Source organism: Mastomys coucha, unplaced genomic scaffold, assembly GCF_008632895.1.
Source record: "Mastomys coucha isolate ucsf_1 unplaced genomic scaffold, UCSF_Mcou_1 pScaffold21, whole genome shotgun sequence".
Lineage (NCBI taxonomy): Eukaryota > Metazoa > Chordata > Mammalia > Rodentia > Muridae > Mastomys > Mastomys coucha.
The window spans coordinates 108,681,897-108,701,786 of NW_022196904.1; the positions used below are offsets into that span (position 1 = coordinate 108,681,897).

Here is a 19,890-nt window from a genome sequence, read left to right on the forward strand (position 1 = left end):
AACTGTTTAGAACCCACAAATTCATGTTTTTGTTTTCCTTACAAAACAATGCTGGGTTGATTGATAGCTGAAGAGCTTGACTGAGGTTGCTAGAGTTCCAAAATGTCCTCCTGAGATTTTAACAGCATCAATCATCTTGAAAATAAGGCTTGCAATCAAAGAGCCAGCTTTGTGCAAACACATTGTGTTTTTGTGACTCTGGATGAGAAGATCATCTAGAAATTTGGCTATTAAAAAAAAAAAAACTCAGAGCAGAAGATGAGGGAGGATGGTGTAACTGTATAAAAATATTCTGCCCCAAAGAACGTAAAGGTTAACTAGAAGGTGGTGTGGGATGGTTCAATCATCTGAATATAGAGTTTATTTACAGAAGACTGTCTGAGAAAAGACTCTGTCACTAGATATTATGGTGTCAGACACTCCTAAAGATGATGAAAGAATGGGCAGGGAGTGAAAACCTCTGTGCCTCACTTGTGGGGTGAAGACCAAAAGAAACACATCAGCATTCAGGCACTGCATTGTGACATAGAAAAGTGTCTGAAACACCCTTAGCCTGCCGTCAAGACCCAGAGAAGCTTCTCAAAATGTACCAAAGGGAGTGCAGAAGTAGCTTAGAGAGGATTGGAGGATTGGGGCTGCCCTGAAGAAAATCACTAACCATGGTGGCCAAGGAGTAGGCCATTATGCAAATGTCTCACCGTGAATACAGTCAGAGGGTGCAGGAACCACAGGTCATCAAGGTTAAAACATCTCAATGGAAGCCACCCATGGACCGATATTAGTAACCATGGACTAAAAATATTTATGATCAGATTCTGTTTCATTATCCCAGCACAACACATCAACCCTGTAAAATATATTCTATCTCTAAGAATATGAGAAGAAAAAGATTTTTAAATGGATTAATTTACCTTTAAAATTTAATGTAATGGAGCCTCCCAGCAGTGGCTATATCAAATCCTCTATTATCAAGAGTGAAAGTAAAATCTCCATTGTAGAGAACACTGTATTTTTTCACGTGTGACTATTAACTATGAATTTTATGCCCACTAGAAATAATTTATAATTTAATTTTAAAAAATTAGCAATTCATACTTGTGATAGAAAAGCACCATTTTGGAAAATATAAAACATGAAAGTCATGTATACACCAGTCAATAACATTATTTAAAGATGATTTTTAAGTGAGACAATATCAGGACATTTCATAGAGGCTAGCACACAGCAGGTGCTCAATAACATCAAAGACTTTGAAATAGTTCTTATAATCTATCAGTTGAGGGCTCTGAAAAAATTCTTTGGGCTATATTAAACTGGCAGGTCTGTAAGTCAGATCTAGCTATGTCAATGTCCTGGGGTGCACGGTAATCACATCAAGGGGCACTCTGGGATGGGCATTATAGATCTCGATATCAGCTCTGGGAAAGAGAATAATCCGCTAATGACCAGGTTTAGTTTTTCTTTGGCACTGAGTCAGGGGAGGAGGGTGCCCTGCATTTGCGTTCTTTCTCCTAGATGTGTCTTATAGGCATCTGCCCCTTTAACCACAGGTTGTCCAGAGAAACAAAAACTCTCCTCCCAAGGGATTATGATCCTCCCAACTGCACACCAGAGGCTCAGGGCCACAGTGGCATAGACACCATCAAAAGAAGAGAAGGCAGGAAGGAAGCAACTTTGTGGCAGAAACAGGTTTTGGGAAGGAGTAGGAGGCCTTTCTGGATCAGCAGGACCATTTGCTGGTAAGACAGATGCATATGGCAACATGGAGGGGATGCTAGTGAAGCAACAGCAGGGAGGCAGGCTATGTCACCATGACAGATGGCTGCAGAGCCAAGGCCAGATGACTGCCTTGGATACTTTCACTTAGCAAAACTTATCAGCCATGCACAAACAAATAAAAAAACCATGGGAGCTCTTTCCCTTGATTGGACCACAAGAAGGGCCACTGTAACTAGAATTGTTGCTTGCTAGATGGAGGGCCACTGATAAATTATTCTCCTCTCGATGTCTTTATTCCTTTGTGAGCAAGACAGCAAATTCTGTAACTGTTAAATAAAATTCAGAATTCAGTGACATATAACATAGAATGAGTTTACCCGAGTGGCCAACCGTTGCTCAGTAATTTCCCAACTATTAAGTTTTCTTCTTAAACTCTGGAAATCACAAAGTATTTAAAAATTATTCGGTTCAACTCTCTCACTTTCATAGAGATTTTTTCTGGAGATATTTTTTAAACCATGTTTATATATCAGTTTCTCCAAAGATGTTGTTTTAATTTAAAACAATCAGCAGCTTTCAGATTTGACCCTGGAATTAAATATGCTCTCGGACTCCCACCTCAACCCTGGAATCCCAAGTCAGGAAATGGCTCCGTCCAAAGCAAAATGGCGACGCCTCAGAGTTTTGTGTTCTCTTTAAAGGCCCATCTGTACCAAAGTCAAATACAAAATCAAACATAAACCAAAAAGATGGAAATGAAGAAATGTTGCTGGTAAATGATATCTCAAGGTCAATGGAAAGACCTACCTGATCATGGGTGCACTTGCCAATCATGTGTGTGTGTTTGTAGTATTCACGTTCCTTTATTTGTGTTCAGAAAACATCAAGATGGAGAATCAGTTCAGACCTTTTTACAGCATGTAGCTTTAGATTTGTCTGAATATTAATTTAATAATTAGTTGGGATGTAGGAAATTAGAGAAATAAGAGCACTCCAAGAAAAATCAATATCTTTTAACTTGGAGGAAGGAATGAAGATGAGAATTTCTGTCTTTTAAGATTGGTACTGTTTGTAGACAGCAAGGGTGTTCTGGTCATCTGTGAATGTTCTGGTTGTCCATGTCTTGAAAGGTGAAACAAATGGACGTAAAGGTGGGGTTGCTTTGGTGTAATGGAGCCGGAGTCAATCCCAGAGATACAGGCTTCAGCATTAGAAGAGTAAGGGATAAATGGTAGGGGCTCTAATTCATTAGCTTTTTTGCCTTTGTGGATTTTTTTCCTTTTACAGAATTCTTCTAGCATAAATGATATTGAATGAAACAAATTTCATTTTGTTATGCTTTTGGTTTCATTGAAATCATCTCAGATAGTTTCAGCTGGTCTCAAATTCATGAAAATCCTCTTGCCTTAGCCAAGATCAAGACATGGACTTCCATGTCTGCATGATGTTTGATTGTTCTTCTGCAGCTAAGACTTTTGGGTCTTAGCTATCTGTGTCCCAGGCAGCAGGCAGGAGTACACAGAAGCCCTACAATTCACCAATGAAGACAGTATTAGCATTACTTTGTGACACAGAGGAGAGTGAGAAGTGAATAGGCTACGTACTTGGAAAAATCGCTAAGAAAAAAATATGGTCTGTGAATACATGTGTGTATGTGTGTATATTATTAAATTGTGGATGCAATTATGTGTGTATGTACTGTATATGCATGTGTTTACACATGAATGTGCATGTGTGTGCACATCTGCACATGTATGTTGGCAGAGGGAGAAGCAGCTCAGTTTGGCACCCTGCTAAACAATGAGCATAGCCACTCTGCTTCTCCTTTCCTCTCTTCATGACTCTGATAACTCCAGCACATCTCCAGAAAATTGCCCATGGAAAGCACAGCCTCTTCTCTGTTGTTGTTTCTTCTCCTTTTAAATTATATTGATCAGTACGACATGTGAATCGTGCAGGTTAATGAGTTTCATTATAATGTTCCCATGCATGATTCCTTTCTCCATGTTGACGCAGAGTTTAATACCAACATTACTAACAGATACAGCTCTTCAAGACTGTGATGAACATCTTCCCCAACCCCACACACCGAGGAAGTCAGCAGATGTCTCTTTGAGCAGCAAAGGGGCAGGCAAACATGGAGAAGAGGGAGCAGCACCCTGAGCCCTCAGTTCTGTGCCTGTTGTCACCATGCTGCAGACCCAGGTTCCCTTTGAACCTGCATATTTTTCTACTCTATGTAAACCAACTTTCTAGAATGAAAAGGGCAGGGATGCTCACCATTCACAAGAATGCCTATTGAGAGGGAAACACAAGGGACATTGTCCACAAGGTTGAGGAGCCATAGCACAGGTACGCGTAGCCTTGCTTCTGCTGCTATAAACAAGACCATCTTGAGCAAGCTACTTCAGTCTGCATTAGCGCCCATGTCTTCACCTGCCAAGCGGAAAGGGCAGCAGCTCCAGCCTCACAGGCTATCAGTGCCAGTATGCAAGAACAGCCTGGATGGAAAGTGCTGGCCTCTCGAGGCAAGAGCTTTGCGAACAGTGGCTGTTTTTATTAGCTCTAAGCCATCCTTGGTGCTAAGAATGGAACACACAGCTACATAGCTTCTATTCACAACAGCAAAGTTAGACAGCCAGGACTCTTGTATAAAAATGATAGCACATGGCAGATTAACAATAATAAAGGGTGCAAGTTACAGAAGGTCAAGGAAGAGGTAAGTATAGAATTTTTTTTTAAAACTACAAGTAGAAGAAAAGGTGGGCAAGTTTACTGGTATCACAAGCTACTTTGAAAAAAAAACGGGAAATAAACTCCAAGCATTCTGATCCACATGCTAAGAGTGATCCATGAAACTGTGCCTTGGCACTACCCCAAAACTGCAGTAATTAGCAGCCAGAAAGTCCTTTTCTATGAGTTACATATTTTACGTGTGTTATCTTAGTAAATTCCCATAATAACCAGGAGTGATAAATTATATTTTCTCCTTCATGCCAATGAAAACATTGAGATATGGGAAGATGAACAATTTTTCCCAAAGTCTTAGCCATAAAGTACGTCGCCTAGGCTTCAGTGATCTGTAATGGAAGGATAATGGGTAGAGGAGAGCAGGCTAGCTGGAGTCAAGGGGACTGTCAGGCTGCTGCTTTGTGGATGTTCTCAATAGGAAACAGACTGGTTTTACTGGAAAAGAAAGCTCAAGCAGAGGAGTCAGCATATACGATAAGAGTTTGAGGTGATGGGGGGAGGACCTTGAAAACACATCCAGATGTCAAATGTTCCCTTTGTACTTTCCTTGGGGAGGAGGTAGGTGCAGAAGTTGAGAATTTGACAATTTTTCAGTTGGCCAGGTTGTTAGGGCTAAGCTGGTGACACGCAGAATTAAGAAGCATTCAGTAGTGGGAACACTGATCAGTGGCTAATGGTGACAGATCTATGTGGGGATAGAGCATTCTTCAGGAATCCACTTCTAGTCTTCAGCTGACACTCCCCTCTCCTCTCTCTTCCCTACAGGCAGTTCCCACTTGGTATCAGAAAATAAAGTTTTTCAGGAATCATGAAGGTTCTCCTCCACTGTCAGAGACTTAGATTCATCTGGCTTGCCAAGCCGGCTGGCCGGCACTTCCACAGAGATCCCCACCTCTGGGCACCTCTGACGCTGGATGACTTTGAAGCCATCAATCGCTGTGAGAAGCCATTACCCAAGAACTTTAACTTTGCTGCAGATGTACTGGACCAGTGGTCCCAAAAGGAGAAGGTATCAAAGAGCAGGTCTCCAGTGTTCCTGTTGCTCACTCATCTCTGTCTTTCAGGTCATCTCACTGTGCTCTACCTGTCAAGTTTAAATCAATTCTTTTTTTTCAGTGAGGGCAGGAACCTGGATGGCTCCGTGGAGACTCATAAGTACCAAGAGCCCATAAACTCCTTTTATTCCAATCCGTTTCTGTCTTTTGATTCATCTCAAAAATCTTAGTGTCTAGGGAGATGAATTCAGATTAACTCTACCTTGATATATGCTTATCCCCTCTTTTTTAAAAAAGGCAAACACCATGAAGAGGTGAGTCTCTAAGACTATTCAACTGGAGAGGAAGATTTCTCCCCCAGGCACACTGGGGAAGCAGAAGGAGAAGCAGTAGACATCCTGTCTGCCTTTTGTGTTAGTCAGCATCCCATCACTGTGACAAAACACCTAAGACACAACTTCAAGCCAAGGAAAGTTTGCTATCGTCCATGGGTGCAATGATTTCAGCTTATGTTCACTTAGCCCTGTGGCAGTCTAGAGCATCATGGGGAACGTGCATGGTGAGGAAGGCTGCCCACTCCACTCCAGGGCAGCTCAGAGACGGGGGAAGAATGAGTAAGAGGAAGGGCTTAGGATCTGATCTCTTCTTTAAGCTCTAGAGCCACAGGATAGGGAACCATGCCTTTTAACATCCTGATCTTTAAGGACCTTGCCTTTTAACACATGTGTCTTCAGGTGACACCTCTAAATCATAATACATTATCTTCTCTTTCTCATGTGTTCCTGGCCAGTCTGGAAAGAGGCCAGCCAGCCCAGCCCTGTGGTGGGTGAATGGCAAAGGAGACGAGGTGAAATGGAGCTTCCAAGAACTGGGTTCCTTGTCCCGGAAGGCTGCCAACGTGCTCACCCAGCCCTGCGGCCTACAGAGGGGAGACCGGGTGGCTGTGATTCTGCCCCGCATCCCTGAATGGTGGCTCATCAATGTGGCTTGCATGAGAACAGGTTCGTATCACAAATGTCATATGAAAATCACAAAGAAACACAAAGAAACCAAAACTTGTGAATTTTGTGAAGTGTCAGCTTTGACTAAAGCAATCCTTGCATAAAGTAGAGAAAGAAAATTAAAATTAGGGGGAGCTGTGATGTAATAATAACTTAAGAAATTGGGATTAGTGTGATAACCATTTTGCAAGAGAGGAAATCAAGGCACAGTGATATTAAGACATTTGCCAAAGGTCACACCACTTGAAAGTTATGTAATTGTGGATCTGAGGAGACAGTTCAGTGGGTAAAATGCTTGCTGTACGAATATGTGGACCTGTGTTCCCACATCAAAAGCCTGGCATGGAGGGACAGATTCCTATGAACCCAGAACTGTGGGGGCTGAGACAGGCACATCCCCAGGGCTCACTGGCCAGCCACATCTAGTCAAGACAGAAAGTCTCAGGCTCACACACACACACACACACACACACACACACACACACACACACACAAATTAAAAAGAGAGTTGCAGTATTTAGAGTTGCACAAAAAGCTCTGTAAAGCAAATGCGTGTGTGCTTCTCCACAGTGCAGGCTGTGTGACCCCTGCCCCCCGATCCACAGTTCTCTCTTCTGGATGTGTATGTAGATTCTCTGCAACACAAAAATACTGAAGAAGAGGAAGTCTTTGGGGATGCAAAGACTTGTAAGAACATAAGGGACTCTGGACCCAAGTTGGAAAAAAATTGAGTCAGATGAATTAATGTATTCGATTATACATTTTCCCCAAAGTAGTAACATAATGCACCCAAATTAAAGACGTGTCTTTCAGATAGGGGTCTGTAAGCCGTGGACTGTGGTTCCCCCTGTTTGAGTAAATGGACTTGTGATGGAATACAGCTGGCTCCTTTTGCTCCACAGCAAACATGCTGATTGAGACCAAGAACAATCCTCCAGTCCACGGAGTCTAACACACTCTCCAGGTTTTTACCAAAAGATTCTCTGATTTCTTATCTGAAAAGAAAATATCTTCGGACATCCATTAAAATAAATAAGAATGCCAAAGTGTAGGCTACTACAGAGAACAGAAAGATATTTGTGCAATGTTATTAACAGGTATACAAAACCAGAAACAACTTAAATAGAAATGATTAAATAATGTATAACCTAGCTAAGGTGTAAGTTTAGTTGAGGTGTTGATTGATGATTGAATGTTTTTTCTCTTGCTTAAAAAACAATTTATTCTAGCAATAATATCATCAGGAGAATTTCATAGAATTTAAGTTGCTTTTACTGCCAATAAAATAGATGAAAGCAAGAATATAAAAATGTTTAAATTCACTATATAAAAAGAGAGATATAAACTGGAAATCAACCATGGTTGGAAGATTAAGGATGGTTTATCTATTATAAAATATGCCCTTAATATTATTTAATGTGTTATTTAACTTAGGAAAACTGTGAGTACAAACACACAAGCTAGTGTTCAAAAATACAAAATAAAACAACAGAACAGTTCATCAAGTGAAGAAAAGCAGCTTCAGACCTGTTTCCTCCCCCAAATGTCAAACCCTTTATGTGAAGTTTTTAAATTGCCTTCACTCACCACATGGCAAACCATTTTGATTTTGCTGGAAGGCATGTGTAGTAAAGCCTAAGTTACTTGCCATCCAACAAACACTTACTGTCTAAAACCCATTAGAAGAAATCTTCTTCTGACTCCCAAGGTAGTAATCTACCCATTGAACACATTCATAAGTCCACCATGAAAACTGTAACTGGGAATCATTAAGAGCAAATGACTTGTAAGAGAAATCACTTTATATTTTTATATTAATCGATCATTCTGAGGCCCTCTATAGTGTTTTCTTAGTGGAATAACAGCTAACTCAGTTAAAATATAGTCAGTAAAATAGCCTTGGGATGGCAAGATGGCTCTACAAGTAAAGGTGCTTGCTATGCAAGTCTGACCACCTGAGCTTAGTCCCTGAGGCTGGCCTAAAGGTGGAAGGGGAGCACTGATATTACAAAAGGTGCCCTCTGCCCACATGCACACCACAGTATGAGACACCCCCCCCCCAATAACATTAATGACAGTAAAGAAGAGTCTCCTTCCTAGGAATTCAAAATCACAAATTCCTACTTGGCTGATTTATGGAAGACCCAGCAAGGAGTTCATAGCCATACAGCTCAGGTCTTGGGAATAATGGAAATGTCTCTGGGGACTGGCTTTGTCATTGGCATTGCCATTTACTGGCTTTGTGACCCTTAGGTGAGTTATCATTCACTAATATGTGATACTTGCTCAGTGAAAAGCAGTGGCTATCTGTAATGTTTTGAGTAGCACTGTCTTCCCATAGATTCACTTTAGAGAATCAAACTACCTGCTTGCCTTACATCTAATCCTTACACCTTACATGTAATCCTGCCCTGTGCATTCTTCTCATAAGGAGCATTGAAATCCTGTCTCTGGCTAGTGTTTGGAATGAAAAGGAAAAAATTAAGCATGAACATGGTCATCTAGGAAAATCTTGGCAGTGCTAGACCACTGCATCAATGATCTGCAGGCTGGCTCTGCCACTCACCAGCTATCCCCAAAGACTACATGCACCTGCTGGGGATGCTTAGAACAGTAGTCTCAGGTTATTAAGATGGTTTGGTTACTAAAGATGCTTGCTTCATGAGCCTAGCTACATAAGTAGCTAGCATGACATGAAAGTGATTCTTATGACTAGCCCATCATTGTCAACCAGGTGTTGTCATTATCCCCAGGATAAAAGTAAAAAAAAAGAAGGCCAGAGAGACCCAAGTCATAAGGCTGGCAAGTTGCAAGGCCAAGACTAGACCCAAGGCCTGTCAGATTCCAGAGTCAGAGCTCTACTGATCCCTCATGCCAGGGTCAAGCAGGATATCCCAGGCAACCAAGGCACACGTGGCTGAGAGCTGAGACCTGAAGTTCTTATTCATCCACACACAAGACCTACATTTCCCAATAATCTCCAGAGTTGTTAGCTTAGGAGTCACTTTCTGTTCCAGGACTTGTATTCATGCCAGGAACGATCCAACTGACCAGAAAAGATATCCTCTACCGGCTGCAAGCATCCAAGGCCAAGTGCATTGTGGCCAGTGAGGAAGTGGCCCCTGCAGTGGATTCCATTGTGTCAGAGTGTCCCAACCTGAAGACTAAACTCCTGGTGTCTCCACACCACTGGGACGGGTGGCTCAGCTTCCAGGAGTTACTTCAGTGAGTATTTGGGTGGGAGGCACTAGCAACAGCAAAAATCATAGCTACAGCTCTGAATCTGTTTGTCCAAAGACTCAGCTGTAGCCAGAGTTGATACTAGGATCCTTTCCCAAAAATATTTTTAAGTGTATGAGCTTATGAGTACATGTATGTCTGTGCATCCCATGCATGCAGGTCCCAAGGAGGCCAGAAAAGGGCATATGATCTTCTGGAACTGGAGTTACAAATAGTGCTGAGCTGCCCTACGGGCTCTGGGAATTGAACCTATATCCTCTATAATAATAACACGTAGTCTTAGACCCTAGACTATCTCTCCAGACCCTTAAAAAGACATTTAATGAAATTATGTACAGACAGAAGAAAGAAGTGCAGCTTTGCTCTGACTTTCAAGTACAGCTCTGCTCTGGCTTTCTGTTTCCTCCGTGGCTTGTGATGAGCGTACTATAGAGACAGGCCTTTGGGCCACGGCCATCATGGTCTCTCTTTTATTCCTTGAACATGTCTAGCTCAGAGCCTTGGCATCCACTGTCTCTCCTGCCCTGATGTTCTTTCCCAGTCCTTTCTATAGTTGTTCTATCTTGTCGGGTTTCAGTGCAAATGTTTTATCCTAAGTAATGCTGCTCCTGGCCATCTTGATGGAAGCCTGGGCTTTTTTCCCTTCGTGAACTGTCTCTTTACATTGCTAGGCCTTCTGAGTGATCAGACTAGCCTCTTGTTCTCTTAGATTAGTTTTTCTACTCTGAGGTTGGGACTAGAAAACTAGGCTCTGAAGCCAAATAGGCCCACCACTTGATTTTGTAAATAAAGTGTCATTGGCACACAGAGATGCTCATTTGTTTGCATATTGCCTATAGCTGCTTTTCTTTAATAATAGAATGCCTGATATCAGGGCCTTTGCAGAAAACATTACAGCCCCTGCCTTAAACTAAACTCTCTAAGGATGCCAAGGCTTTTCTTGAATGTTTGGTTGATACCTTTATCTTCAACACCTAACAAAACACAGCTCAGTGCTAAAGGAATATTTAATAAGCAGACAAAAATAGGATCACTTAACCTCTGTTTTCTTCATATGTAAAATGAGGATAATTATACTGTAAGTATCTAGTGACTTTTGAGGACAAAAATAAGCTAATATATAAGAAAGCACTTCCTAAGTTATTAAAAAAATGAGAAAATGTTCATGGACAACATAATCCTTCTTTAAATAGCTGATGTTTTATAAAAATAAAAAAATCCAGCTTATATTTTTTATAAGTTGTAAACTCAGGTAAGCTATGTGACATTTCTGAAAATCTACATCTTAATCTATGAGATCAGGATAATGACAGTATAGGGTTGCAGAAGAAAAAAAAAAACAGAATAAAGCAATGTGGCATGCTGGGCATAATGGCTAGAACAAATAGCACCGTAGTAGCAACAGGACAGATGAAGGAGCAGGAGTTGGGGCTGGCTGACTTTTGGTTGGGAAATGGGTGGCTGAGAACTGTCATTTGGGAGATGGGTGGCTGGGAACTGTCATTTGAGGGAAGATGAGACTGGTGATACAACTTGTTAGCACAGTGCTTGGTACTGATTGAATGACAAGACCTTGGTCTCCAGTCCTAGCACCACAAAATGGAAATTAAAAGTAGGCATGGGATATATTCAGAAGGTCAAAGCAGGAGAATGAAGAACTTAGAAGCCAGTTTAAGGTACGCAACAAGACACTATCTTAAATGAAGGGAAAAAAAGGAAATAGGCAGGCAGGCAAGAGGCAAGGGAGGGAAGGAGGGAGGGAGGAAGGAAGGGAGGGAGGGAGGGAGGGACAGAGGGAGAGACAGAGGGGGAAGAGAACCAGCAGAGACTATTATACGATAGTATGCTTAGGATTAGGGGCTGTTAAGAGCACTGACTACTATTCCAGTGGACCCAGGTTTAAATCCCAGCATCCACATGGCAGCCCACAACCATTTGTAAGTCAAGTTCCAAAAGATTCAGTGACCATTTCTGGCCTTCATGAGTACTGCATCTATGTGGTACAGAGAACATACATGCAGGAAAAGCACCCATAAAAAAGACAGTAAGCCAGCCATATGGAGATCAGGGGTCTGAGAAGATCTGGATGTCTAACAAGTGTGGAATATGTGAATCTCAGGTATAATGATAAATATCTGGAAGTTACCAGGAAAGAGTTATCTCTGCAAATCCAGAACTCAAAAGTTAGGGAACAAAAAAAAAAAGAGAAAAAACAGACTTCAGCATCACCCCATGAACATCTTCCTGCCTCAGAGATTCCAACATCTCTCTTTTCAGTGAAAAGTAAATACGTGCATGAAAGCCTTGTGTTAGTAGGTCCTCTTACTTAATGAAGAAACACTCATTAAAGACAAGAGATGTCCCTAACCTAGGATGTTAGGTAACCCTGATCATCCTTTCTGGGACCCAAAACATCCGACTCCACCCAATACTTGTTCTGAAAGAAAAAAATCAGTGATCCTTTTCTATTTCAAAGAAAGAGACTTGCCAAAAATATCTCAATATTTTGTGAAACTGTTTTTGGCATTATGGACTGAGTATGTTTGTTACCTAATGATCTCTATCTTAGTTTTCAATGGCATTCACTCATCATTAAAATTATCTGAGTGTTAGAGATGTAATTCAGATGATAGAATTCGCCTAGCATGTGTGAAGCTCTGGACTTCTCCAGCACCTCGTAACTTGGATGTGGTGGCACATGTGTATAATCTCAGCACCCAAGAAGTGGCAGCAAGAGGAAGTTTAACATCATCCTCAAATGTAGTTTTCAGCCAGTCTGGGTTCTATGAGACAATGCCTCAAAATAAAATGATAACATGAAGTTCAGTGAAATAAAACCTATTACTTGCAGTGGTTTTTTTTTGTTTTTTGGTTTTTGGTTTTTGGTTTTTCGAGACAGGGTTTTTCTGTGTAGCCCTGGCTGTCCTGGAACTCACTCTGTAGACCAGGCTTGCCTCGAACTCAGAAATCTGCCTGCCTCTGCCTCCTAAGTGCTGGGATTAAAGGTGTATGACACCACCACCTGGCTGGGGTACAAACTTTGGTCCTCAACCCCAGCCCACATCACTCTTCTTAAAACAAGCAAACATCTCCTGTAGGACTTTATGTCTGTTGACTATAACTCTCCCAAGCCTATTCCTAAATCAATCACTGAAAAGGAAAGAAATTATCCTGATTGGCTTATCTTAATTATAACTAAATGAGAAGCATGTGGCTACCTAGTACCTAAACAAACCCAACTTTTTATTTGTTCAGGAAAAGGATGAGACGGTTATTTTGTCAGCTGTGAGCTGTTTCTGTCAGAGATACTGAAGATACTGAACAACAACAACAAAGTTTTAAGTTTGATGTCAATGTATTTGGCTTTTAAATTTAAAGGTCTTGCTCTAATCACTAAATAATGAAATGCTATTGACTTAGAAAGATTCAAATCTGTTTTTAATTTTTTTATAAATTATAAAGACATTGAAATAAAGTATATGAGCTTTTGTTATTGATGTGGTGGGTTACCTTGGTTGTCTTTTTGACCCACAGAGAAATGAGCTTAAAAACGAGGACTTTACCCTAATCTTTAGAGTCCCTGTAAGATTCTTGGGAGTTTCTGCTCAGTAGGTTCAGTCCATGGTTCCTCTGTGGTAAGTGGGAAGCTAGCATAGAACAATGATATAGAGTCAACGGATCTCTTCTCAGTCTCTATCTTGGGGTTCATCTGCAGATCGGCCTCTGAGGAGCACAATTGTGTGGAGACAGGTAGTCAAGAACCAATGGCCATTTACTTCACCAGTGGGACCACAGGCTCCCCCAAGATGGCTCAGCACTCACAGAGCAGCCTTGGCATTGGGTATGCCGTTTGTGGAAGGTAGGAAAGAAAACTATGGTTTTGTTCTTATTTTGATTGCAGCCTAGTCTCACCCTATAGCTGGCTCTAGACTGTAATTCACTCTGTAACCTAGACTGGCCTCAAGTTTATAGTAATCCTCCAGTCTCTCTTCCCTCCCCCCTCAAAAAATGTTGAGTTTGTAGGAGTGCACCACCACACTGCTTCTTTGTTTTCTATGCAGTCTCCCAGGCTGCCAGTGTGGGTGTCCAACTACCAGTAAGACACTTCTCCTTGAATGGCTATTAATATATGTCTAACATAGATTCAAAAAAACAGAACTCTGGATGCCTCTACCCTACCCTAGCTAGATGGTGCCACCGAAATAACTGATCAATCAAGAATGTAGGATTAGTGCTTGATTCATAGTACGTCTGCCTCTCTCTCCTTATTGCCAGGTGAATTTACCTACCCAGAAAGGTCTTTGAAACAAGTCTACCTAAAACTGCCACATTGCTCTGTTTAATTTTCCTTCTACCTAAAGTTAAAGCATTCAATGATTACTATCAACCCAATAAGGTCTAGACTACCCAAGGGATTGTCTTCTGGGTATGCCTCAGGTATTGCTATCTTGATTATGTTAACTGAGAGGATAAGACCTGCCCACTATGAGTGGCACCATTCCCTGGGCTGGGATCTTGGACTGTATGAAAAAATAGAAAGTGAGCTGAGCACAAGCATTTATCAGGCTCTGCCTCCTCACTATGAACACAGTGTCATCAGCTCCCTCAGGCTCCTGCTGCCACAACTTTCCTAGCATGATGGACTCTATCCTGGAACTGTGAGCAAAATTAAGCCCTTCTCCTTCTGTCAGAGTGTCTATCACAGCACTTTAAAAGTAGATAACCTATCTATCTTCCTAAAACATTTACCTACTTAGTTTACATGATTTTATGTTTGTTCCTACTTTTTTTTCCCTAAAATAAAAGCAGAGGTCTGTCTTGTGTGCTTTGTGATACCAATACCTTCTATGCAATATTTGCTTTCTGAATAATTGTTATACAAAAGGACAAAGTCAGAAAAGTACACCAAGCTCAGCCCCCTATTCTACTCCCAGATGACGTAAGAGTCAGAAAAGTCCTTCTAAGGAGAAGAGGGAGTAGAACCCTGGCTTGTGAAGTGAGGCTTGCTTCCACCGTGGTGTAGGGCAAGACCACTCCTCACAAACACTAGTGTTTGCTTTTCACTGTGGCTTTGTTCCATTAATTTATTCATTTATTCACTTTACATCCCAATCATAGACTTCTCCTCCTCCTGTTCCCTACCTCACCCTGCACTTCCCCCCACCTGGCCCTCCCCTTCTCCTCTGAGAGGATGGAGCCCCTCCCCTGGGTAATCCCACACCTTAGAACATCAAATCTTTGCAGGTCTAGGCACATATTTTTATGTTTTATCTTTGCTGTTTTCTTGTTTTTCTGTATGTAGGTACTGGTTGGACTTGGCAGCCTCAGATATCATGTGGAACATGTCAGACACTGGCTGGATCAAGGCTGCCATTGGTAGTATGTTTTCTACATGGCTTCGAGGTGCTTGTGTTTTTGTGCATCGGATGGCCCAGTTCGACACTGATACCTTCCTAGATGTAAGTCTTGGCCCCACAAAACCATAAAGAAGGGATTCATCAGACTCCAGGGCTTCCCAAGCTTCTGGAAATCAGGGTTGTTTTGTTTTGTTTTGTTATGCTTTGTTTTGTTTTGTAAGCAACAGAGACTCAGGGAGTAAACTTCTGAATGCTTGTAAGTGAAGGGGAATTACCCACCACACTCGCAGCAGGAAAGCCAGGCTACAGCTGTAGATCACTCAGGGCTTACTAGTGGATAAAACTTGGCTGCTCACTAGTGTGTAGAAAACCTGGATGCTTAGGAGCCTAGTTCTAAATAACAGAAGACTCCAGTTTAAGCAAATACTTTGTTTCTGACCTAATGGAAAACGGACAATGGCTGATCTCAGGAGGTTGCCTTTCTCTTAGAGTATCCCTTTTCATCCCGTCTCTTCCCGATCCTGTGTTCCTCATTGTAATTCTCAGGCTCCAATACTTCAGCAAACTAGGTATGCAGATCTTCCACCAGATGTGGCTACATTAAGATACCTGATAGCACAGCAAGCTAACTATAAAAGGCATTTCAAAATAACTAGAGGTTTGGATATTGTCAATACAAGGAAGTGATAATATTTGAAGATATGTACATGCTAATTACCTTGATTTGGTTAACACACACACACACACACACACACACACACACACACACACGTATGTTGTTATGCTCCATAAATCAGGCTTCCTAATCATCAACATGAAGACCTTTCTTCATCCAGGAAATTTTAAAAACAAACCAAAAAAACCCCACCTTTGTTTATTTAATGTATGAGTGTTCTGCTGCATATACATTTGCCTGCCTGAAGAGGGCATCGTATCCCCCTATAAAAGCCACCATGTGGTTGCTGGGAATTGAACTCATGAATTTTGGAAGAGCAGCCAGGGCTCTTAGCCACTGAGTCATCTGACCAGCCCAGGAAATGTTTATATAACCCTACTGTCTTACAAATCTAACATTATTCACAATAAATCATAAAACTTTTATTTTAAAATAATTTTGATATATATGTAATTTCAAAATTCATTAAGAACAAAGCAAATTTATATATTAATAAAATATTTGACAGCTTTGTCTTAATGAAAATGTGATTAAAGCTAAGTATTCTTTTAGCAGTAAAAAAAAAATCATGTAATCCTTATGAGATCTGTAGTATTAACAAAGTGGCACATTAGTGTGGGAATAAAAGCGGGGTTTAGTCTGTAATTTTTTTAAAAAAAAATTTACTTGTATTTTGCTAACTGGTCTTACAAACTAGCTTGAAGGCCTTAAGAGAGATACAATGAAACACTGGAAGCAGACTGTTTGCATCAAGTTTAGCAAGTGCCCTGAAAAATAAACTGTTTACTCCACAGTTTGAAAACTTTCTTTTGCTCAAGGCCAGCCTGGTGTACAGAGTGAGTTCTAGGACAGCCAGGGGAATACAGAGAAACCCTGTCTTGAAAAACAAACAAACAAAAACAAACAAACAAAAAACAAAAACAAAAAAAGAAAAAGAAAAGAAAACTTTCTTTGTATGCTGGATGGTGGTGGCACACAACTTGAATCCCAGCACTCAAGAGGCAGAGGCAGGCAGATCTCTGTGAGTTCAAGGCCAGCCTGGTCCACAGAGTGAGCTCCAATACAGCCAGGCTACACAAAGAAACACTGTCTCAAAAAACAAACAAAACTTTCTTTTTTAGCTATAAAACTGTATTATAGAACTTGTATTTTTCTGAGAAGTACACAGTACACATTGGACTTACTAAGAAGAATTAAAACCTCTGAAGCAAGTACATAGAGAGAAAGGCTACTTCATGAATTAAGAGTTATTCTTGGAGGAGGACACACATCTGTCCAAACACCAGAGTAACTGGGACCAGTGGGACCCAGGTATGCAAGAACTCCATCAGCCCAGTGGCATGGGTTCCTTCTGGTCTGTCTGGGCTGGTGTCCTGAAAAGACCTTGAGCGCAAACTCTGCAGCAAGTCCCATAATACCCAGAGGAAGCTCTACTCCCAAGTGCTCTAATGGGCCCAGGATCACAGGATCACAGGATCACAGGATCACAGAGACAGCTGAACTCTGAGGAGTTCTGACACAACCAGGATCACAAGAAGGACAGGCTTCAGTCAGATTTAGCAAGGGCAGGTAGCATTAGAGATAACCAGATGGCAGGCAGGGGTGGGGGACAATTGTAAGAAAATAAACAACACAAACCAAAGTCACTTGGCATCATCAGAACTCAATTCTCCCACCATAGCAAGTCCTGGACACACCATCACACCAGAAAAGCAAGATTCAGATCTAAAATCACTTCTCATGATGGTGATAGAGGACTTTAAGGACATAAATAGCACCCTCAAAGAAACACAGGAGAACACAGATAAACAGAAGCCCTTAAGAGGAAACACAAAAATCCCTTAAAGAACTACAGGAAAACACAATCAAACAGGCAAAGGAAATGAATAAAATCATCCAAGATCTAAAAATCAAACTAGAAACAATAAAGAAATCACAAGAGGAGACAATCCTGGAGTTAGAAAACCTAGGAAAGAGATCAGGAGTCATAGATATAAGCATCACCAAACAGTCAAAGAAAATGCAGAAAGCAAAGAGCTCCTAACCCAGAACATCCAGGAAATCCAGGACACAATGAGAAGACCAAACCTAAGGATAATAGGTATAGAAGAGAGTGAAGGTTTCCACTTTAAAGAGCCAGTAAATATCTTCAAGAAAATTATAGAAGAAAACTTCCCTAACCTAAAGAAAGAGATGCCCATTAACATACAAGAAGCCTACAGAACTCCAAATAGTTTAGACCAGAAAAGAAATTCCTCCCATCACATAATAATCAAAACACCAAATGCACAAAACAAAGAAAGAATATTAAGAGCAGTGAGGGGAAAAGGTCAAATGACATATAAAGGCAGGCCTATCAGAATTACACCAGACTTCTCGCTAGAGACTATGAAAGCTAATGTCATATAGACCCTAAGAGAACACAAATGCCAGCCCAGGCTACTATACCCAGCAAAACTCTCAATTACCATAGATAGAGAAACCAAGGTATTCCATGACAAAACCAAATTTACTCAATATCTTTCCATAAATCCAGCCCTTCAAAGGAGATAATAAATAGAAAACTCCAACACAAGGAGGGAAACTACATCCTAGAAAAAGCAAGAAAGTAATCTTTCAACAAACTTAAAAGAAGATAGCCACATGAACAGAATGCCAACTCTAATAACAAAAATAATAGGAAGCAACAATTACTTTTCCTTAATATTTCCTAATATCGATGGACTCAATTCCCCAATAAAAAGACACAGACTAACAAACTGGTTAAGTAAACAGGACCCAACATTTTGTTGCATACAGGAAACCCACCTCAGTGACAAAGACAGACACTACCTCAGAATAAAAGGCTGGAAAACATTTTTCAAAGCAAATGTTTCCAAGGAACAAGCTGGAGTAGCCATTCTAATATCAAATAAAATCGACTTTCAACCTAAAGTGATAAAAAAAAAGATAAGGAGGGACACTTCATACTCATTAAAGGTAAAATCTACCAAGATGAACTCTTAATTCTGAACTCCTATGCTCCAAATGCAAGGGCATCTACATTCATGAAAGTAATCTTTCAACAAACCCACACAAACATAATTCCACCTCTAACAACAAAAGGAACAAGAAGTAATTATTTTTTCTTAATATCTCTTAACATGAAAATTAATATTACCAACATATCCTAATCGATTGAAATTCAAAAATATGAGGAATTAGAAATTTGTTGGCTGTCATCCAGTGGTCTCTCTAATTTGGCAATTGGAGAAATAGGTCCAATATTGTACAATCCATATACACTTTCTGCTTATTTGTACGTGACAGTGTCTTGCTGTGTACCACATAATGGTTTTGAAATCAGGCTTCTCCTATCTCAGCCTCTCTATTAGTAGGATTGCTTATTTGATGTTTTTACACTATACTATGGTTTCCAGAACAGCTTGCTTATTTCAAAATTATTTATACAGCCAAAAGAAATATAGATAATTAATTTGGGAGGTGGCTTGTAAGAGAACAACAAAGACTAAGACTGAATGCTTTGCTTGATATTTATAACTATTGTATCAATTTTGAAGAAGAGGACTTTATAAGTTACTCTTTCTCTGAGATCAATACTTTTCAAAATCATCACAGCCAATGAACCAGATTCTTAAGCTCACCTAATGTCTGTACCACCCTCCAAGCGGAACCATTGTTCATTGAAACAGTTGGTGAATGACTTCATGGATAGACCATCTTAATACACACACCATTTCTTAAATAAATGTAACCTGTTCTCTGTGGGCTGAGAATGAAGACAATCACTCCAGTCAAATAGCTTTGACTGTAGCAGGAAATCTGTATCCAAAAAATATGCCTACAATTCATTCCTTGGCACAGTAAAACTGTCAGCTCTTAGCTTAGATACTAGGGAGGTAAAATCCTTTGGTGATGTGAGGTTCATTGAAGTACAGCCTTATTACAATGAACTCCAATGTCTAAAAATTGTTCTTATTTTGGACTTGTACCATAGTAAGAGTCAAGATTTTAAACTCATCTAAAAACAAAACAAACAAACAAACAAAAAGACTTCATCTATTTATGTTCATTTAAAAAAAACCTAGTAGTGATGTATTATTTTAAAATATACAGTTAATATGTTTGGAGTTATTTAAAATTTATATTGA

At 40.5% G+C, this 19,890-nt stretch overlaps 1 protein-coding gene across 1 annotated transcript in view; it reads left to right on the forward strand.

Moving 5' to 3' along the window:
- Positions 1-1,594: 1,594 nt before the first annotated feature.
- The window catches only part of Acsm4 (acyl-CoA synthetase medium chain family member 4), a 27,525-nt gene continuing 9,229 nt past the window's right edge, over positions 1,595-19,890 (forward strand). Inside the window, exons 1-6 of the mRNA XM_031388085.1 lie at positions 1,595-1,739; positions 5,236-5,479; positions 6,256-6,466; positions 9,484-9,691; positions 13,422-13,565; positions 15,009-15,165. Coding sequence (XP_031243945.1) covers positions 5,279-5,479; positions 6,256-6,466; positions 9,484-9,691; positions 13,422-13,565; positions 15,009-15,165 — 921 coding nt within the window. The 5' untranslated portion in view covers positions 1,595-1,739; positions 5,236-5,278. The remainder of the gene's footprint in view (positions 1,740-5,235; positions 5,480-6,255; positions 6,467-9,483; positions 9,692-13,421; positions 13,566-15,008; positions 15,166-19,890) is intronic.